Source organism: Lepidochelys olivacea, assembly GCF_965140295.1.
Source record: "Lepidochelys olivacea isolate rLepOli2 genome assembly, chromosome: 1".
In the NCBI taxonomy this organism is placed as follows: domain Eukaryota; kingdom Metazoa; phylum Chordata; order Testudines; family Cheloniidae; genus Lepidochelys; species Lepidochelys olivacea.
Window position 1 is genome coordinate 353,845,397 of NC_140411.1, and position 19,207 is coordinate 353,864,603.

A 19,207-nucleotide genomic window follows, 5' to 3' on the forward strand; every position below is an offset into this window, starting at 1 on the left:
TGCCAGCGTCCGTGCCCCCCCACGGAGCACAGATCCCATCACCTCAAGCAGGCCAAGGCCTCGGTGCCCACTGCTCTGGGGACCCTCGCAGCTCTGCAGACAGACAGACAGACCCAGGCAGAGACGCTGAGTGCCCAGGGCAGGAGGGGGACAGACACACACACACAGGCAGACAGTGCCAGGCATTTATTGGTCTGAGTGCAGAGTTCACAGTCTCTCGCTAGGCAGCGGCGGGCCCCGCCCGGGGGCTCGGCTCCCAGGGGGCAGCAGATGCTGGGGGCTGGCAGAGAAAGCGAGTGCAGAGCCCCGGTCACAGGGCCCAGGCGGGGAGGCGCTTTGGGGCGGGGCTGCAGGAGGTGGCCCCCACCAACTCCCCCAGCCGGAGCAGGGGGCCCTGCTAGAGCCCATCCCCCATTGCCAGCAGCTGCCACCTTCATCCCGTGAGCGGCGCTGGAGATAGGCCAGCACTGCCTGCGGGGGCAGCATCCCGGGCTGGCCACACACCTACACACTCCCCCTGCTTCTCCAGAAAAGGGGCCAGCAGGAGGGGCTCTCCCGGGGGCAGGGGCAGAGCATCCAGGTCTCCCCCATGCAGCCCACACTCGCGGAGCCCCAGGCCCCCCACACCTGCAGGAAGCGGGTGTATGGGGTGCAGGAAGGGCACTGGGGCAGAAGGGTGGGGCAGCAGAGCTGGGTAGCGCCCCAGGCCAGGGGAGGCAGAGACGCAAGGACAGAACCGTGGGGCAGAGGCAAATGCCCGTGCAGCACATTCAGCTCCCAGGCCCCATCTCCCAGAGCGGAGACCCCTGCACATGCCCAGCGCAGCCCCCAGTGCACTCGAAGGGAACCCAGGGGAGCTGAGCCCCTCCTGCCCCAGGGAGGGGACCGAGGCTGCAGCCGCCCTGCTCAGTGGGACCCCCATGGCCACACAGAACCATCTGACAATGGGCAGTGCGGAGAGGCGGTACAGGGGGAGCCGGCCCCACACAACCCACCCTGGAGAGGGTGGGGATCCTAACACACACTGGGGGAGGGCAGCCCATGCCCTCACTCCCCAAACCGGAACATTAACCGTTTCCCTGCCCCGACAGCCCAGCCTTGCCCCCAAACACCCTGCAAGGAGATCCCTGCCCTGGAGTGAGCCAGACCCCCAGCACCCACCGCTGCTCACTGGCCAGCCAGGGCATCCCCCCGCCCCCACCCGGGGGGCAAGGGAGGCTGGTCTGGGGGCGTTGGTCCCTTGGGGTCCTTGCCAGCTGCTGTCCCTTGGCCGGGGAGGGGCCACTCCGCTGCTCCAGCCAGGCCCCACATGTCTGCAGCACGGCGAGGCCGGGGTCCTAAGGCAGGAGGCAGGCAAGCGCGGGGCAGGCAGAGCCGGGCTGGTCACAGGCACTGCGCCTTCTGCTGGAAGTAGGCCTCGAAACGGCACCGCGCGTAATCCTGGGCAGGGAGACAGCATCAGGCTGGTGCAGAGCAAGAACAGGGATCCTCTCAGAGCCCCCCAGCCATGGGGACAGGGGAGACCAGTCATCCCATGGAGCCCCCAAGCTGTGGGGGAAGGGCCAAAACAGGGATCCCCTCAGAGTCCCCCAGCCATGGGGACAGGAGAGGCCAGTAACTTCACACCCCTCAGAGCCCCCCAGCCATGAGGGAAGGGGAGACCAATCATCCCATGGAGCCCCCCAGACGTGGGGGCAGGGCCAGAACAGGGATCCCCACAGAGCCCCCCAGCCATGGGGGCAGGGGAGCCCTGTAACTTCACATCCCACAGAGCCCCCCAGCTGTGGGGGCAGGGGAACCCAATCACCCCACACAGACCCCCAGCCATGGGGGCAGAGCCAGAACATAAGGACCCCATGTGCAGTCGCACTGAGGGCTGGGCACAGGGAGGCAGCAGGTACCCACAGTGCTCAGCTGGGCAGGTCCCTCCCGTCCTCTGCAAAGGGACAGTTTAGGAGAGACGCCCCTCAGGACGCTGAATCCAGGCTGCCAGGCTGCGCCCCCTGACCTATGCCCCTGTCTCAGCAGGCAGCCCTGGGCAGTGCCCTGTGGGAGCCAAGGGGCAGGGTCGCCCGTGCCCTGTGCTCACCAGGTAGCCGAACTCAATGGTGGAGATCTTCGCCTGCAGGATGGACCAGAGGCCCCAAAAGAAGTGAGAGGCCAGAGCAAACCTGAGGGGAGAGAGCAGCCGTTGGGGAGACGCTGTGAGAGACCCCAACTGTGCCATGTCCCAGATTCCACCCCAAGCCTGCACAGCCTCCCCAGTCCCCAGGGCACCTGGCTCCCCTTTCAGAGCCCCTCAGGCACCCCCAGGCTGGGCAGCAAGGCTGGGAGAAGGAGCCTGCAACAGATGCCTGACTGCGCTGAAGGGCTCTTTAAAGAGAAGATCTGTCTTTGGGGAGGGCAGCAGGGTGGGGGTCCCCCCATGCCAGCCCCCTACACCCGCTCTCTGTGGGGGAAACAGGGGTGGGGGTCTCCCCTTGCCGCCCCCCGTCATTCACGCACCGGCTGATCTCGGTGAGCATCTCCTCCTCGATGCGGGCCTGCTCCTCTTGCGTGGTGTCCCCGCACCGCACCGAGTCCTCCCACAGGTAGTGCCGGATGAAGTGCAACTGCGGGCAGGACGAGCAAGTCTCAGCCTCAGGCCCCAAACGCAGGATGGGGAAACCAAGGCTCTGCCTCCCTGCCCATCTGGGCGAGGCCCAGAGTGAGTTGGATGCTCCTGGGGGAATTCTGCACCACTGCGCATGCACAGAATTCATGTCCCCCACAGATTTTTTTTTTCCTCCCCACAGAATTATAAATTCTGCTAGGGAGGTGCTGCAGTTACCCCTTTTATGCACCAGAAACTGTTAGTGGACCCAGAAGAGAGGGCAGCTGAGCCAGGGCCGGAGCAGCCCGCTACAGAGAGGGAGGTGAAGAGGCTGCATTCCTCACAGCGCCCTGCCCATGGGGCCAGGCGAGGAGGCATGGGATATTGGGAGGGGGGCAGCACGGGGCACACAGGGCTGCGGGCGGCCACATAGATTCAGAAGGGCTAGTGGAGGGCACAGACTAGGGTGGGGGCACGGGAGCTGGTGGGGTGGCAGCACTGACCCAGGGGCTGAATGGGAGCGGAGTGCAGGGCCACAGGGGACGGGGGCAGATGTTCCTGGCTGAATGGAAGAGGCTAGGGGTCAGCCAGGGCCTGCATGGGGGAGGCTCCCCAACTTACTAACAATCTCGCCCCCCCGCCCCCCAAAAAAACCCCTGTTCCATACTTCTCCCAGCCACACCCACCAACCCTCCAGGTTCATTCCCAGGCTCCTGCCTTCTCCCTCAGCTCCTCCGTTCCCCGTCTCTCCCCAGCCTTTGCACTGCTTCTGAGGGGGGTGGGAATCCGGTTCTGTATTACAGTAGAAATGAATTACTCAAAGGTCTGTATTAACATGCCTAGTGAGGATCTATTTGTCAAGAAACATTTCCTGAAGGTTTTTTGTTGTCTGTACTGTTACAGACAATTGCTGACAGGTATTCTGAAATCAATTACCAAATTAACTGAAACTGGCGTGATTATACTATGTTACTTTGACAAACAAAATATGCAGAATTTTAAAATATTCTGCACAGAATTTTTAAGTTTTTGGCACAGAATTCCCCCATGAGGAGTAGGGGAGCTCCCGGGGCAGGGGGCTCAGAAAGGGGCCCAACACCCAGCAACAATCCCAACAGCTACAGCCCCACCAACCAGAACGCAAGCACCTCACCCCACAGGGCAGCAGCCTGGCAAGGATTGGATTCACTGCCTGCCCGCCCGCCCTCCGGCCTCCCCAGGGGCTCCCCCAGCCAGGCGGCCGTTACCTGCTGCTGACGCGTGGGGTAGTTCTGCATGGAGGCCTGGTAGAAGGGCCACGTGTCATGGGTGTAGTCGTACACCCACTCACAGAAGTGATTGCCAATGTCAAAGCCCCTGCAGGGAGAGGGGGGGTTAGGAGCTTCCATGCTCACAGGGTTCCAGCCTCCTCGCGGCCCCGACCTCACCCCACCGGGCATCCGCAGCAGAGCTGCCCCGACAGCCTCGCATGGGTCGCATGGCCCAGGGAGAGCACCGGGCTGGACAGCCATCCTCAGAGCCGGCCTGACAGCCCCGCGTGGGTCGCACAGCCCAGGGAGAGCACCGGGCTGGACAGCCATCCTCAGAGCCGGCCTGACAGCCCCGCGTGGGTCGCACAGCCCAGGGAGAGCACCGGGCTGGACAGCCATCCTCAGAGCTGCCCCGACAGCCTCGCATGGGTCGCATGGCCCAGGGAGAGCACCGGGCTGGACAGCCATCCTCAGAGCCGGCCTGACAGCCCCGCGTGGGTCGCACAGCCCAGGGAGAGCACCGGGCTGGGCAGTGGATGTCCTATACACACCAGCTTACGGCTCGGCACCACACCCACCCTGCCCCCCATTAGCTCTGCTCCCCACGGCCGACCCCACCTCCCATCACCAACCTGTAGTTGTAGCTGCTGTATTCAAAGTCAATCAGCATCAGCTTGTCGCTGGGGTGTGACTCGCGCCCAGCCAGCAGCAGGATGTTCCCTGGAAAGGGGCAGGACAGGTGAGAGCAGCTACCTTGGGGAGCCTGCAGGGGCTGGGGGAAGCGACACAGGCAGGGTGGAGGAGTCGGAGCTGGGGGAGCCCCTCAGGTCCCATGTAGCCCTGCCCCGGAGCCGAAGCAGGACTGGCCCCCAGGCAGGGCTCAGGCTGCTCCCCGGGACAAGCTGCGCTCAGGCCAGCGAGGTCCCCCCGACCTAACCCCAGAGAGGCTGTGGGGAGGGGAGCCACGCTGTAGTGGTGGCTCAGGCCCCAGTGGGCCCAAGGCTGGGCTATTCTGGCTGGCAATGGCGACCGCCAACAGACAATGGGGGCATTTCACCCCCTGCCACTCACCTTCCTGCACATCATTGTGGCAGAAGACCACAGGGGAGGGCGTGGACTCCAGCAGCTCCCTGGAATTCAGGGGAGAGAGACATCAGTAGACAGCCTGCTTCATCGTTCCCACTCCCCCAGGCCTCTCCAGCAGGGTGCACTGCGAGAGGGAGCCCCAAGGAGAGCAGGCTCTGACGCTTCTAGCTTCTGCCACTCGCGGTGCCGGGCAGAGACCCGCCCACCTCTGGGTAGGAAAACTGGCGCTGACCGCGGACACGGGGAGGGGAGCCGGAGCCGGCTGCGGGGGAGCCGGATGGGAGACGGGGGGTGAGCGCATGGGCCTGTTGCAGTGCAGAGCTAGCAGGAAGCAGCAGCGAGGGGCACCCCTGTGGCGCTGGGGGGGGGAGGGGCACCTTTCTGCCCAGGCTCTATGGCAGTTCGCCCTCCCCGCCCCCACGTGTCCATGGCGGCCCCTCGGGCCCTGCGCTCACCTGAGGCTCCCCATTTCCTTCTGCAGGTCATAGGCTCTGAGCTGGCTGAACAACTTCCGCTGGGCTTCCTGAGGGAAGGTGAGCTCGGCAATCTGCTTCAGGTACCTAGAGCGCAGGGTCCTGTCACCGCCACAGGCCAAGGCCCCGGCCTCCTCCCCTGGGAGCAAGGGAGACCCCCCCCCAGGAGCAGGGAGATGGGAATCCCCCAACACTCACTCCCCTCCTCCAGGAGACCCCCACTTGCCTCCCCTGGGAGCAGTGAGATGGGGAGGGACCCCGTCACTCAGTCCCCCACCCCAGCAGCGAGATGGGGAGGGACCCCGTCACTCAGTCCCCCACCCCAGCAGCGAGATGGGGAGGGACCCCGTCACTCAGTCCCCCACCCCAGCAGCGAGATGGGGAGGGACCCCTCCACTCACAGCAAGACAGGGCCCATTATTCTCCCTCCTGGCCCCACGGCAGAGGACACCTATGGGCAGAGACCCTGCAGCACTGCATCGGGGTGGGGGTGCACTCCCCTCAGAACTATTGCTGCGAAGTGATGGGAGGTGACTCCTTCCCAGGCACAATCCAGGCCCCCATTCCTGCAGGGGAAGGGCCCCCCCAGGGGGACACAGCTGGTGCTGCTCCCCTGCAGCCCGCAGGCCAGAGTAGCCCAGAGCAGTGCGAGGGCAGGTGTTACCGTTCCATGGTCCCAAACAGCCACTTGGGCTCCTTGTTGAAGGGCATCACCATGCCGTGGAAGCGGGACATCTTCATCGCTATCTCCCTGGAGATGTTGGGGTCCTGCAGGTCCTCTGTGCACAGACGCCGGCTCTGGGGACACGCGGCAGGCATGAGACACCTGCCTCCAGGGAATGGGATGGGGGCGGCAGGGACCCCGGGGCTCGCTTGGCCTGGCACGGGGCCTCCAGCGCCAGCGGAGGGACAGAGCCCTCTCAGCGCCCCCGGGAGCCCACAGGTCTGAGCCAAGCAACAGCACAAAGGAGCAAGCTGGCCAGGAGGGGCACAGAGCCGGGGCACCCCCAGGCACCTGCCATGCACAGCAGCCATCTGGGCCCCACCAGCCCTTGAACTCAGGCAGGGAGGTACTCTGGCCAGCCCGTTGGGGGCCAGGCATCCTGCATGGGGGAAGGGTAGAGGGTAGGCCACCCAGCGAGGCCCGTACCGGAATGTACTGCTCCAGCCGCCCCTGGGGAAAGACCCCGTAGAGCCGCGGCCCCAGTGCCCGCTCTGCCAGGATGGCAAACATCACGCTCTCCAGAACCAGCGAGTCCACGCCCTGCAGAGACAGAAGGCATGGGTGAGGGGCAGCCACCCCCAAATCTGTGCAGTCGGGGAAAGGGCCGTGACCCTGAGTGCCCCTCCCCCTCAGATTGTGCAGGGTGTGGGGCAGTGACCCTGGGATCCCCCCAACCCTGCACAATATGGGGGTGAGTGACCCCAAGATGCTGCTTGATGCCAGGGTGGGGAGGCAGCAAACCCACAATCCACAGCCCACCCCAGTGCACAGTCATGGGGAACCTCACAAAGGAACCCCCACCACCCATGGGAGGGGCCCCTCGAGGGTCTGAGAAGCCCACCAGAGAAGGGAGGATGGCATTAACCCCCTCAGCCTTGAACCCTTCGCTGTCCTGTGCAAAAAGCTCCCCAGAGTCAGCACCCAGCAGCAGCTAAGCTGGACAGAGCCATTTCTCTAGCCCGGAGGGTGCTGCAGGGCTGGGAGAGCAGGGGGCTGCGGGTGGGGACTCCAGGGTACTGGCAGAGCGGGGGCAGGGCTGGGATAGCAGGGGGCTGCGGGGGGGGACTTTGGGGTACTGGCAGAGCTGGGGGCAGGGCTGGGTAAGCAGGGGGCTGCGGGCTGGGAGAGCAGGGGGTTGCAGGTGGGGACTACGGGAGCTGGTAGAGCTGGGGGGCAGGGCTGGGATAGAAGGGGGCTATGAGTGGGGACTGTGGGTCACTGGCAGAGCTGGGAGAGCAGGGGGCTGCAGGTGGGGACTACGGGAGCTGGTAGAGCTGGGGGGCAGGGCTGGGATAGCAGGGGGCTATGAGTGGGGACTGTGGGTCACTGGCAGAGCTGGGGGGCGGAGCTGGGATAGCAGGGGGCTATGAGTGGGGACTGTGGGTCACTGGCAGAGCTGGGGGGCAGGGGGCTGCGGGGCACTGGCACAGCTGGGAGGGGGCAGGGCTGACCTGGGCCCTCACCGTGGGGCGGTCGATTACACTCCCTGCAGAGGCCTGCATAACCCCGACAGCTGGCCGGTGACAGGGGGCACAGCTGGCCCAGTGCGTGGCTGCCAGGGAGCCGGTCGCTGACGAGGTGGGGTGGGGCCAGTTCACCCACACACTGACCCCAGCCAGGCCATCGCATGCAGCGCAGGAAGCCGTTCGGTGGGTCCCTGGTCGCCCCCACCCCTGTGCCCTGCTGCCAGGCGGGGGAGCCTCACCTGCAGAATGGCCCCGTAGACGCGCAGCAGCACCTGCCGGGGCTCATCGCCCACACTCAGGATGTGGTCTGGGAGGCTGCATTTGTACAGCAGGTTACTGAGCCCCCCACTGCAAAGGGAAGCAGAGCCCAGATCAGAGGCCACGGGGCCCAGTGCACTGGGACGCAGCCCAGGCGCTGGGGGGCAGCACTGGGCAGGCCAGGAGACGGGGCACAGCCCGGAAGGTTTGCAGATCCCTCCCTGGCCAGTTCAGCCTCAGCCCACACAAGCGAGCTCCTGCCCAGATCCTGCCGTGGGCGTGAACCGGGCCCCTCCAGCACCCCTGAGCACGCCCTGGCTGAGGGGCCGGCTGCGTGTGCCCCAGAGCCCCAGGCTCCTACGCCTGCATGGGGAGAGACCTGGGCACAGGCCCCCACAGGACCGCGGCCGTGCCCGGGACAGGACCCTGCTGGGAACTCCAGCATGGCCCTGGGCCTGCCCCAGAGCGAGGGGACAGGGAGTACCCCCCTTCCATTCCTCTCCGGCTTGTACCAGCCTCACCCCGGGCGGCAGGCACGGGTCTGCTTCCCAAAGCCTAGCTGCGCGCGCTACGCCAGACCAGGCCCGAGGGCACGTTCAGGGGATGATCCAGGAGCCCCGGGCATGCGAGAGAGGAGCCCCTGCGAGGCGGGGGGGCAGAGGAAGCAGCAGCAGGCTGGCCCCTGACCGGGCAGGGCTCTCGCGGCCTGGGCACGGCTGTGGAGCCGGGGTGTGGGGGGGTAGCAGGAGCCGCACTGGGACCTTCGCGCCCCTCCGAGCCGTGTGGCTGGGCTGGGCTGGCAGCAGGGACTCGGGCACCGAGCGGGGGCAAAGCTCGCAGGCGGGCGCTCGGAGACAATCAGCTCCGGCTGCCCCGCACCCAGCCAGGGCCGCGAGCGGGAGGGTGCCCTGCACAGGTCTCCGCCCGGCAGAGGCACCCCCAGGCCCAGCTAAGGACACGGCCCGTGTGGCCCGTGAGTTCCCCCCTCGCCAGTGGAGCCCCGGGGCGATGACAAGCCAGGTTTTATGGGGGTGAAGCACATCTACATTAGGGGTCTGTGCCAAGGCAGCTTTCCTGGGGGCGCTGCAGCAACAGCCCACCCGAGAGGTGGGCCCCTCGCCCCACAACCAGGCTCCAGACGCTGCGCGGTCACTGGAAACACTGCAGGCCTGTCGCCCACCTGCCAGCGCGACCCAGGGTCTGCCCAAGCCCGCCCCGGAGCTCGGAGAGCGGCGTTAACTCTGGACCCTAATGACTACCCGGCAGTGCTGGCTCGGAGACCCGTTACCCAGCTGATCCCTGCCTCGGACGCACCCCGGACCCCGCTTCCAAGCACCCCGTTCCCTGCACTCCACCCCCCCCAGCCCAACCCTTCCAGGCCAGCCCCCCACCAGCCACCCCGCCCGGTCCGGCTCCCGGCTCCTGCGCCCCCCAGCTCGGCCCTAAGCGGCCCCCGCCCGCCCCGGAGCTCGGAGAGCGGCGTTAACTCTGGACCCTAATGACTACCCGGCAGTGCTGGCTCGGAGACCCGTTACCCGGCTGATCCCTGCCTCGGACGCACCCTGGACCCCGCTTCCTGCGCACCACCCCCCAGGCCAGGCCCCGCCCCCACCCGCCCCCGCCCAGCCCAGGCCCCGCCCCCGCTCAGCCCAGGCCCCGCCCCCGCCCGCCCCCCGTCCGGTCCGACTCCCGGCCCCGCCCAGCCCAGGCCCCGCCCCCGCCCGCCCCCGCTCAGCCCAGGCCCCGCCCCCGCCCGCCACTCCGCCCGGCTCCCGGCCCCGCCCAGCCCAGGCCCCGCCCCCGCTCAGCCCAGGCCCCGCCCCCGCCCGCCACTCCGCCCGGCTCCCGGCCCCGCTCAGCCCAGGCCCCGCCCCCGCTCAGCCCAGGCCCCGCCCCCGCCCGCCACCCGCCACCCGCCCGGTCCGGCTCCCGGACCGGACCCCGCCCCGCCCCGGTACCTGACCGGGCTGATGCCGAGCTCCTCGGGCTCGAGCAGCTTCCAGGCGCCGGCCAGGAACTCGCGGCACCACAGGAAGGCGCGGAGCCGGGTGTGGCCGGGCACGGCGGGGCCGCGGGGGGGGCCGGGCCCCGCGCACTCGCCATCGCCCGGGCAGCGCGCGCCGGGGGCCGCCGCCTCCATCGCCAGCTCCAGCTCGCCGCCGGCCCGGCTCCGCCAATCGCCGCCCGCCCCCGCCGGCCTCCGCCAATCGCCGCCGGCCCGGCTCCGCCTCCGCCAATCGCCGCCCGCCCCCGCCGGCCTCCGCCAATCGCCGCCCGCCCGGCTCCGCCTCCGCCAATCGCCGCCCGCCCCCGCCGGCCTCCGCCAATCGCCGCCCGCCCCCGCCGGCCTCCGCCAATCGCCGCCGGCCCGGCTCCGCCTCCGCCAATCGCCGCCCGCCCCCGCCGGCCTCCGCCAATCGCCGCCCGCCCGGCTCCGCCTCCGCCAATCGCCGCCCGCCCCCGCCGGCCTCCGCCAATCGCCGCCCGCCCCCGCCGGCCTCCGCCAATCGCCGCCGGCCCGGCTCCGCCTCCGCCAATCGCCGCCCGCCCCCGCCGGCCTCCGCCAATCGCCGCCCGCCCGGCTCCGCCTCCGCCAATCGCCGCCCGCCCCGCCGGCCTCCGCCAATCGCCGCCGGCCCGGCTCCGCCTCCGCCAATCGCCGCCCGCCCCCGCCGGCCTCCGCCAATCGCCGCGCCGCCTGCCGCCTTCACGGGTCGCACGTTCCGCCAATCAGCGCCCTGTCCTCGCGGCGCCGCTGACAGCGCGATTGGTCTGGTGTCAGCGAGGCTCGCGGACTCACCGTTGTGATTGGCGAGACCAGCCCGGAAGGGGAAGCCTGAATCAGCCAATCGCCGCGGAGCCTTTGCCCCAGTGACAGCCAATCACGACCGAGAGTGCCGTGGCCAGGGCAGCGCGGCCAGTGCGCCGCGGGAGGGGCGAGGCGCCGCAGGATGCCGCGGAACGTGGAGCTCAAGGCGCGCGCGCGGGACCTGGCGCGCGCGGAGCGCGTCGCCGAGCGGCTCAGCGGGGGCGCGGGCCGCGCGCTCACCCAGACCGACACCTTCCTGCGCGCGCCGCGCGGCCGCCTCAAGCTGCGCGACTGCGGGGTGCGAGCCGGGGGGGGGGGTAACGGTCAGCGCGTCCGGTCAGCGCGCGCCCCCGCCCCGCCTCCGCCCCGCGCGCCGCCTCCGCAGCTCCCATTGGCCGGCCGCGGCGGGACCCGGCAGCGCGTGGAGCCCCCGCCCTCCCCCAAGGGGCCCCAGAGACGTGCCCCCCTCCTGCCCCCTACCTCCCTCCCAGAGCCCCCCCCCAGCCTGCCCCCTCCTGCCCCCCAACTCCCTCTCAGAGCCCCACCCCAGCCTGCCCTCCTGCCCCCCACCTCCCTCCCAGAGCCCCACCCCCAGCCTGCCCCCTCCTGCCCCCCACCTCCCTCCCAGAGCCCCACCCCCAGCCTGCCCCCTCCTGCCCCCCACCTCCCTCCCAGAGCCCCCCCCCAGCCTGCCCCCTCCTGCCCCCCAACTCCCTCTCAGAGCCCCACCCCAGCCTGCCCTCCTGCCCCCCACCTCCCTCCCAGAGCCCCACCCCCAGCCTGCCCCCTCCTGCCCCCCACCTCCCTCCCAGAGCCCCACCCCCAGCCTGCCCCCTCCTGCCCCCCACCTCCCTCCCAGTGCCCCACCCCCCCTGCCCCCCAACTCCCTCCCAGTGCCCCACCCCCAGCCTGCCCCCTCCTGCCCCCCACCTCCCTCCCAGTGCCCCACCCCAGCCTGTCCCCTCCTGCCCCCCACCTCCCTCCCAGAGCCCCACCCACAGCCTGCCCCCTCCTGCCCCCCACCTCCCTCCCAGAGCCCCACCCCCAGCCTGCCCCCTCCTGCCCCCCACCTCCCTCCCAGAGCCCCCCCCCAGCCTGCCCCCTCCTGCCCCCCAACTCCCTCTCAGAGCCCCACCCCAGCCTGCCCTCCTGCCCCCCACCTCCCTCCCAGAGCCCCACCCCCAGCCTGCCCCCTCCTGCCCCCCACCTCCCTCCCAGAGCCCCACCCCCAGCCTGCCCCCCACCTCCCTCCCAGAGCCCCCCCCAGCCTGCCCCCTCCTGCCCCCCAACTCCCTCTCAGAGCCCCACCCCAGCCTGCCCTCCTGCCCCCCACCTCCCTCCCAGAGCCCCACCCCCAGCCTGCCCCCTCCTGCCCCCCACCTCCCTCCCAGTGCCCCACCCCCCCTCCTGCCCCCCAACTCCCTCCCAGTGCCCCACCCCCAGCCTGCCCCCTCCTGCCCCCCACCTCCCTCCCAGTGCCCCACCCCAGCCTGCCCCCTCCTGCCCCCCAAGCCTCCCAGAGCCCCACCCCCAGCCTGCCCCCTCCTGCCCCCCACCTCCCTCCCAGAGCCCCACCCCCAGCCTGCCCCCTCCTGCCCCCCACCTCCCTCCCAGAGCCCCACCCCCAGCCTGCCCCCTCCTGCCCCCCACCTCCCTCCCAGAGCCCCACCCCCAGCCTGCCCCCTCCTGCCCCCCACCTCCCTCCCAGAGCCCCAGCCCAGCCTGCCCCCTCCTGCCCCCCACCTCCCTCCCAGAGCCCCACCCCCAGCCTGCCCCCTCCTGCCCCCCAACTCCCTCCCAGAGCCCCAGCCCCAGCCTGCCCCCTCCTGCCCCCCACCTCCCTCCCAGAGCCCCACCCCCAGCCTGCCCCCTCCTGCCCCCCACCTCCCTCCCAGAGCCCCACCCCCAGCCTGCCCTCCTGCCCCCCACCTCCCTCCCAGTGCCCCACCCCCAGCCTGCCCTCCTGCCCCCCACCTCCCTCCCAGAGCCCCACCCCAGCCCTGCGCCCTCCTGCCCCCCAACTCCCTCCCAGAGCCCGATCCCCACCTCCCTCCTGCCCCCCACCTCCCTCCCAGAGCCCCACCCCCAGCCTGCCCCCTCCTGCCCCCCACCTCCCTCCCAGAGCCCCACTCCCAGCCCTGCCTCCTCCTGTCCCCCAACTCCCTCCCAGAGCCTGCCCCCCAGCCCTGAGCCTGTCCCCTCCTGCATCCCAATCCCCAGCCCCAGAGCTGGCTCTGCAGGCTGCGGGTTCTGCTCGGCGCATCCCGCAGGGTGGCCGTGGAGGACAGCCTCTCCCGGCCCCTGCTGTCCCATCCCAGGGGGTTGGCAGCTCCTTTCCCATGCATCCCCGGTCCCTGCTGTCGTGTTCTGCGGGGCGTGCGGAGTGTGGGGCTGGCTGGGTGCTGCACACTTGATGTAATGCCCCGGGGAGGTGAGGGCGTCTTTGTATCGGCCCAAGCCCTGCTGTAGTTATCCTGGCATCAAGGGCCTTCTCTCTCCCTAGCTTGTTTTGCGGCTGGAAGCGGGCGGCGCTCGTGTGCCGGTGTATGCTGGGCCGCACTAGGAGCGGGGTTTGCCAAGGGCGCTACACCTGTACAACCAGGAACTTACTAGCAAACCTCTCCTAATGTAGATCCATTTCCTACAGACTCGACTCTCTGGCCTTACCCTGCCGATTCCCCTGGTTACACGGCCTGGAGCTCGCTCGATGGGGCTCACGCCCTTGTATAACTGCAAGGGTGTTCTTAGGTCCCCACCAGCATGTCTGAGCCAAACAGACAGATCTGCCTTTCGTCTCTTCCTTAGTCGCTCCCTCCGTCCCCAGAGCGTTTCTGGGCCTCTCCTGAACTCGCTCGAGTTTGTGGGTTGTTGGCCTGCCGGCCGGGGAACCAAGCAGCCACCTCCCGCGCTGACGCCCTTCTCCGTTTCCTTTTCAGGATGGCCAGGGGCAGCTGATATTTTATGAGCGTCCTGACTCTGAAGGTCCCAAACTTTCTCATTACTCCATCTCCCCCACAGCCGACCCTGCAGGCCTGGTGGTAAGAGCCTTTCCCCGCCTGAGATCGTCTGCACACAGGTGCACACAGCCCTTCTCCCAGGAACATCGGTCTGAGCAGGCTGGAGAAGCCCCCAGGCTTCTCTGGTCCAGTGTTTGTTTCTAACAGTGGCCAGTGCCAGACCCCACAAAGCAAGGAGTAAGGCCATGTCTACACTAGGAACGCTACAGCAGCATGACCACATCCACACACAGACGCAGACTAGAGTGACGGAAGGGTTAGTCCCCTGCTGTCGGCCACCTCTCCAAGTGACAGCAACTAAGTCGATGGAAGAATTCTCCCGTCGATTTAGCTGTTAGCCTAGCTGTGGTACTCGGGTGAGAGTGCCGTACCTATGTGAACTGTTGAAATGTAGTCTAGGGCTAAGAACCTTGCAGTAGCAGATGTGGGATAATTTGCCCTCACATTAAATCTAACCCTGCTCTCTAATCATTAGTTTGACTAAAGCCCTGAAATAGGATGTTCAGTGTCCGATCCGGAATTGTTTGTGGCATTAACTATTTTAAGTGGACAGTCTTGTTACCCGTATCTGTGTCCAATCCTTCTTTGACTTTTGCGAAGCTCTTGGCCTCACCAACTTCCAGTGGCCGTGAGTTCCACAATCTAGTTGCATGTGTTGTATTTGTGTGGCAGGAAAAGTATTTCTTTTTATCCATTTTGAATTTGCCATCTTCCAGTTTCAGTGCTCAACCCCTTGTTCTTGTGCTGAGACAGAGAACGGAAACTCACAATCTCCCTTCTCGAGACCTTTTTTTTTTTAACCATGTCCCTTCTCCCAGGTAACAATCCCAATCTGTTCAATCTTGCTTCATGTGAGAGTTTGTTGAAGTCCTTGATCATCCTTGTCTCTCTTCTGTGAACCCCTCTAGTTCTGCAATGCCCAGTAACATGAAATGGATTAAAAACTGGCTGACAGGTCTCAATGTGTAATTGTAAATGAGGGCTCATTGAGTGGGACTGTTTCTGGTGGGGTCCTGCAGGGATCGGTAGTTGGCCTTATGCTATTTAACATTTTTAGCAGTGACCTGGAAGAAAACATAAAATCATCGCTGAAAGAGATTGCAGATGACACAAAAATTGGGGGGTGATCAATAATGAAGAGGACAGGTCACTGAAACCAGTCTGGATTGCTTGGTACACTGGGCACAAGCAAGCAGTATGCATTTTAATACAGCTAAATGTAAGCGTGTACATCTCGGACAAACAACGCAGGCCACGCTTACAGGATGGGGGACTCTGTCCTGGGAAGCAGGGATTTAGGATCGTGGTGGATAATCTGCTCAACATGGGGTCCCAGTGCAATGCAGGATCCAGAAGAGCTAGTGGGGTTCTGGGGTGCATAACCAGGGGAATCTCAAGCAGGAGCAGAGCGGTTATTTTACCTCTATATTTGGCACTGGTGCAACTGCTGCTGGAATCCTGTTCTGGTGCCCACACTTCAAGAAGGATGTTGATCATTGGAGAGGGTTCAGAGAAGAGCCACGAGAACGATTAAAGGATTAGAAAACCTGCCTTAGAGTGATAGACTCAGAGACCTGGTTATGGCCAGTGAGGCCTGATGATTAGAGCCAGAGTCGGGGGTCAGATGTCAGAGCCCAGGTTCAGAGACAGGTTACCGGGAGTGAGGCAGTGCTGTGAACCAGCAATCATAGGGGCTATCACAGTCATGGGCGAATCTTTGAGCAGTCACTGAACTGCTGCTGGGCTAGAGAGCTAGTCTGCTGACGCTTCCTGCCCATCAGGCCAGCTGTGCTCATTCGGTTGCCTGGAGATCGGAGCTGATGCAGGCCCCGATTCCTGACAGGTGTTTATCGTAATAAAGAGAAGGTTAAGGGGTAACTTGATCACAGTCTGTAAATTACATACGTGGGGCTCATGGGCTGTTCAGTCTAGAAGAAAAAGCTCTGACATGATTGAGTGGCTAGAAGTTGAAGCTAGACAAAGACTGGGAATGAGGCATAGCTTTTTAACAGTGAGGGTCATTAACCATTGGAACAATTTACCAAAGGTGGTAGTGGATTCTCCATCACTGGCAGTTTTTAAATCGAGATTATCTATTCTGGGTTCAGTACTATTCAATATCTTCATAAATGACTTGAATAATAAGATGGAAAGGATGCTCATAAAATTTGGGGATGACATCAACCTGGCAGAGGTTGCTAACATTTTGGAGGGCTGGATTAGAATTCAAAATGACCTTGAAAAGTTGGAGAACTGGTCTGAAATTACCAGGATGAAATTCAGTAAAGACAAGTGCAAAGCACTATGCTCAGGAAGGAAAAGTCAAATGTTCAGCCACAAAATGGGGAATGATGGGTAGGTGTGAGCACTGCTGCCCAGGAGCTGGGGGTTCGAGTGGATCGCAGGTTGAATACAAGTCAACAATGTGATGTGGTTGCGAAGAGGGATAATATCACCCGGGGCCGTATTAACAGGAGGGTGGTACGTCAGTCACAGGAGGTAATTGTCCCGCTCTGCTTGGCACTGGGGAGGCCTCAGCTGGATACGGTGTCCAGGGCTGGGCCCCACACTTTAGGAAAGATGGGGACCAACAGGAGAGAGTCCAGAGGAGAGCAACAGAAATGATGAAAGGTTTAGAGAACCTGAGCCATGGGGAAAGGTCAAACTGGGGACGTTTAGTCCTGAGAAAAGAGACTGAGAGGGGACCTGAGGACAGCCTACAAAAATGTCAAGTGCTGGTATAAAGAGAATGATGATCAATTGTCTCCATATCTGCTGAAGGCAGGACAAGCAGCAATGGGCTTAATGTGCAGCAAGGGAGAGTTAGGTCAGATATTAGCAGAAACTCTGACTCTCAGGGCAGTGAAGCTCTGGAACAGGCTCCCAAGGGAGGCTGTGGAATCCCTGTCACTGGAGGGTTTTAAGAACAAGCTGAACAAACACCTGTCAGGGGGCTCTAGGGTCACTTGGTCTTGCCTTGGTGCGGGGGGCTGGACAAGATGGCCTCTCGAGGTCCTTTCCAGCCCTACATTGTGTGATTGGATGTTTTCTAACAGATCTGCTCTAGTTCAAACAGGAATTATGTGGGGAAGTTCCATGGCCTGTGTTATACAGGAGCTCACACTAGATGATCGCTATGGTCCTTTCTGTGTCATCTGGGCAGGCGCGTCCTGCATGCAGTATCCAGATGAGGCTGCACTCCTGATTTATAGGCAGGCACCAGACTGAACTCCGTCTCCCTTTTCATCCCATGCCAAGTGCATCCCCACAGCTTGTGTGCTTTTTTGACCACAGATTGAGCAGAGGTCTCTATTGAACTGTCTACACTGATGCTTAGGCCCCTTTCTTGAGCTGGTACAGTTGAATTAGATTCCTGTAAGGTATGTGAGTAGTTTAAATTTCCCCTCCAATGTGCATTACTTTGCACTTACTGACCCTGAATTTCATCAACCACAGTGTTGCCCTTTCCCTGGCTTGCTTGGGTTTGGTTTTTCACAGTCCTCTCTGGTCCCGAATGTTGTGTCCTCTGCAAACTTTGCCACCTCACTGCTCACTCCCTTTCCAGATTGGTAATAAATAAACATGGGACCTAGTACAGACCCGTGAGGCCCCTCTTCCCATCTTCTGACGGGATGAAAATGACCTGTTTCACACTGCTCTTTGTTTCTCTCTCTCTGGGCCAGTTCTGATCCGTGACAGTAGCTTTGCTTCCCACCACGTAATGAGCCTCTTTGGAGGGATCTTGTCAAAGGCTTTTGGGAATCTAACCCAGTTATGTCAGCCGGTGCTGCTTCGCCCCCCACTTCACTGAGATGTCCGGAGAATTGTAGTAGATCAGTGGGACACCATTTCCCTTTGCAGGCATGGTGCTGGACAGACCCTCCCACTGGACCATTGGGTCTGGTGGTAAGAGTCCCTCCCCATAACTCTGGCTGCCCCCGTCCACGCAGCCAACCCCGTGGTAAGAGCTGCCACACCTCTGCTGGGATGCTCCAGATCACAGAGGAGATGGATTCCTGCCAGCCCTGCCTGGAATCACAGTGCTGCAGGGAAAACCCCGAGGGCCCTGGCCATGGCCCCTTGGACCAACAGATGAGTCCAATGCTCCCTGGTAGGTGAGACTGGGACCCAGGCAGGTCGGAGGGATGGCCAGGGCCCAGTCCCTTCGTGCTGACCCCGTGGTGGCCCCAGGCAGTGTCATAGGGACATCAGTTCATGGACCGGGGGAGAGAGAACTGGGGGGAGGGGGCAGCTGGCTGAGCTGTCCCGGCCCTGATGTCTCTGCAGGCTGTGTTGTCAGAGGCGCTTGGAGTACAGGGCGTGGTGAAGAAGGAGCGTCGTCTCTACATGGTGGGACAGACCCGTGTGCACTTGGACCGTGTAGAAGGGCTGGGTGATTTCCTGGAGCTGGAGGTGAGCGACAGTGAGGGCCAGGCCAGGCACTGGATCCTGCATTTCACCCCACAGGCTGTGAAGGGGTCACCTCGCCTGCTATCGGAATGCAGCTGTGTCTGGGGTGGAGTGCTACTCTCCCTCCAGGGGCTTTCCCTGCCACCCTGCTCTGACCCGAGCCCTGTGTGCCCTCTGCAGGTGGTGCTGAGTGAGCAGCAGAGCCCCGAGGACGGCGAGCGGGTGGCCCGGAGGCTGATGGAGGAGCTGGGAGTCCAGGAGGAGGATCTGGTCCCTGGGGCCTACCTAGACCTTCTCCTAGCAGGAGGGAGTCCCACCTAGGAACCTGCGCCCCTGCTCATCGTCTTTGCCCCCCACTTCCTAGCCTATACCCCACTCATCAGCTACATGCAACCTGATGGGGATTCCTGCCCCTGGGGCACAGGGAGGTAAACCTTCCGCCCCCGAGACTGGGAAAGAATGCGGCCTCCAAGGGGTGAAGCAAGAGTCCTCTGCCCTCATCTCCCTCTGCTCGTTCTTGTGGCCGGACCACAGATACTGCTCTTCCCCACCCCTGCAGCTGGGTTAGAGGGGACTCCCCTCCCCTGCTCAGCCTGTCTGAGTGAGGTGGTGTTATGGGGGCAGTCTCCTTCAGCAAGGTGGACCCCATGTCCACCTTACCTGGGACAAGGGGCCTGAGGAGGGGCTCCCTGTCCTTAATAAACCACCCTGGTACAACAGATCTGTCTTCTTGCTTGAGCTGAAATAACCAGTGGGGAGCCTGGTGGCTGCTGGGGTAGGAGTCCTGCCACTGAGAGCCAGGACACCTGGGTTCTGTGCCTGCCCTTGCCTCCCTTTGTGGCCTCAAGCAAGTGTCCACCCTGCCTCACTCAAAAAGGACCCTGGCAGAGGGAGTCTGGATCCGAGAGAGTCTGTAAAGTACAAACCAGCATATACATTCTCAGGCCCCTGAGGGGGACCCTCCGCTCTGTATCCAGGGCCCTTCCTCAGCCATTGAGTCCATGGGGGGCTGCATGCAGAGCGGGCAGGGAGTAGAGTCCCCAGGTTGCCCCCAAAGCCTCACAGGGTGACAGCAGCTGCAGGAGAGGGGTAGGGAAGGGGGAGTGGGGCTGGAGGCACAA

At 64.4% G+C, this 19,207-nt stretch overlaps 2 protein-coding genes across 4 annotated transcripts; one reads left to right on the forward strand and one right to left on the reverse strand.

Annotated features, from left to right (window-relative positions):
- Positions 1-171: 171 nt before the first annotated feature.
- CHKB (choline kinase beta) lies at positions 172-10,039 on the reverse strand. Of its 3 annotated transcripts, none has more exons than XM_084619830.1 (11): positions 9,809-10,039; positions 7,832-7,940; positions 6,553-6,666; positions 6,067-6,200; positions 5,385-5,489; positions 4,915-4,973; positions 4,476-4,563; positions 3,841-3,949; positions 2,506-2,612; positions 2,090-2,171; positions 172-1,463 (listed from the first exon to the last, which is right to left on the reverse strand). In XM_084619830.1, the coding sequence occupies exons 1-11, from the start codon at positions 9,988-9,990 to the stop codon at positions 1,338-1,340; spliced, it is 1,215 nt and encodes a 404-aa protein (XP_084475956.1). In that variant the 5' UTR covers positions 9,991-10,039; the 3' UTR covers positions 172-1,337. The 3 variants fall into 3 exon arrangements, with proteins under 3 accessions (XP_084475956.1, XP_084475957.1, XP_084475958.1); XM_084619831.1 differs by having other exon boundaries at positions 9,814-10,028; XM_084619832.1 differs by having other exon boundaries at positions 172-1,440; positions 9,809-10,027.
- Positions 10,040-10,721: 682 nt separating this feature from the next.
- Positions 10,722-18,805, forward strand: LOC311516135 (uncharacterized protein). Its single transcript, XM_084619852.1, has 4 exons — positions 10,722-10,957; positions 13,596-13,697; positions 17,964-18,089; positions 18,267-18,805. Exons 1-4 carry the CDS (start codon positions 10,802-10,804, stop codon positions 18,405-18,407), a joined length of 525 nt encoding a protein of 174 aa, XP_084475978.1. The 5' UTR covers positions 10,722-10,801; the 3' UTR covers positions 18,408-18,805.
- Positions 18,806-19,207: the final 402 nt, after the last annotated feature.

What these genes read in the sequence shown, in the direction of transcription:
- CHKB (XM_084619830.1), bottom strand. Translation starts at nt 9,990, where the DNA reads ATGGAGGCGGCGGCCCCCGGCGCGCGCTGCCCGGGCGATGGCGAGTGC. An exon ending in ACCCCACGCGTCAGCAGCAG is followed by an intron (nt 2,613 to 3,840) that starts GTAACGGCCGCC and finishes TCCTGCCCGCAG; the next exon opens with TTGCACTTCATCCGGCACTA. An exon ending in CCATTGAGTTCGGCTACCTG is followed by an intron (nt 1,464 to 2,089) that starts GTGAGCACAGGG and finishes GCTCTGCACCAG; the next exon opens with CCTGATGCTGTCTCCCTGCC.
- LOC311516135 (XM_084619852.1), top strand. Translation starts at nt 10,802, where the DNA reads ATGCCGCGGAACGTGGAGCTCAAGGCGCGCGCGCGGGACCTGGCGCGC. An exon ending in TCAAGCTGCGCGACTGCGGG is followed by an intron (nt 10,958 to 13,595) that starts GTGCGAGCCGGG and finishes TTTCCTTTTCAG; the next exon opens with GATGGCCAGGGGCAGCTGAT. An exon ending in GTGATTTCCTGGAGCTGGAG is followed by an intron (nt 18,090 to 18,266) that starts GTGAGCGACAGT and finishes TGCCCTCTGCAG; the next exon opens with GTGGTGCTGAGTGAGCAGCA.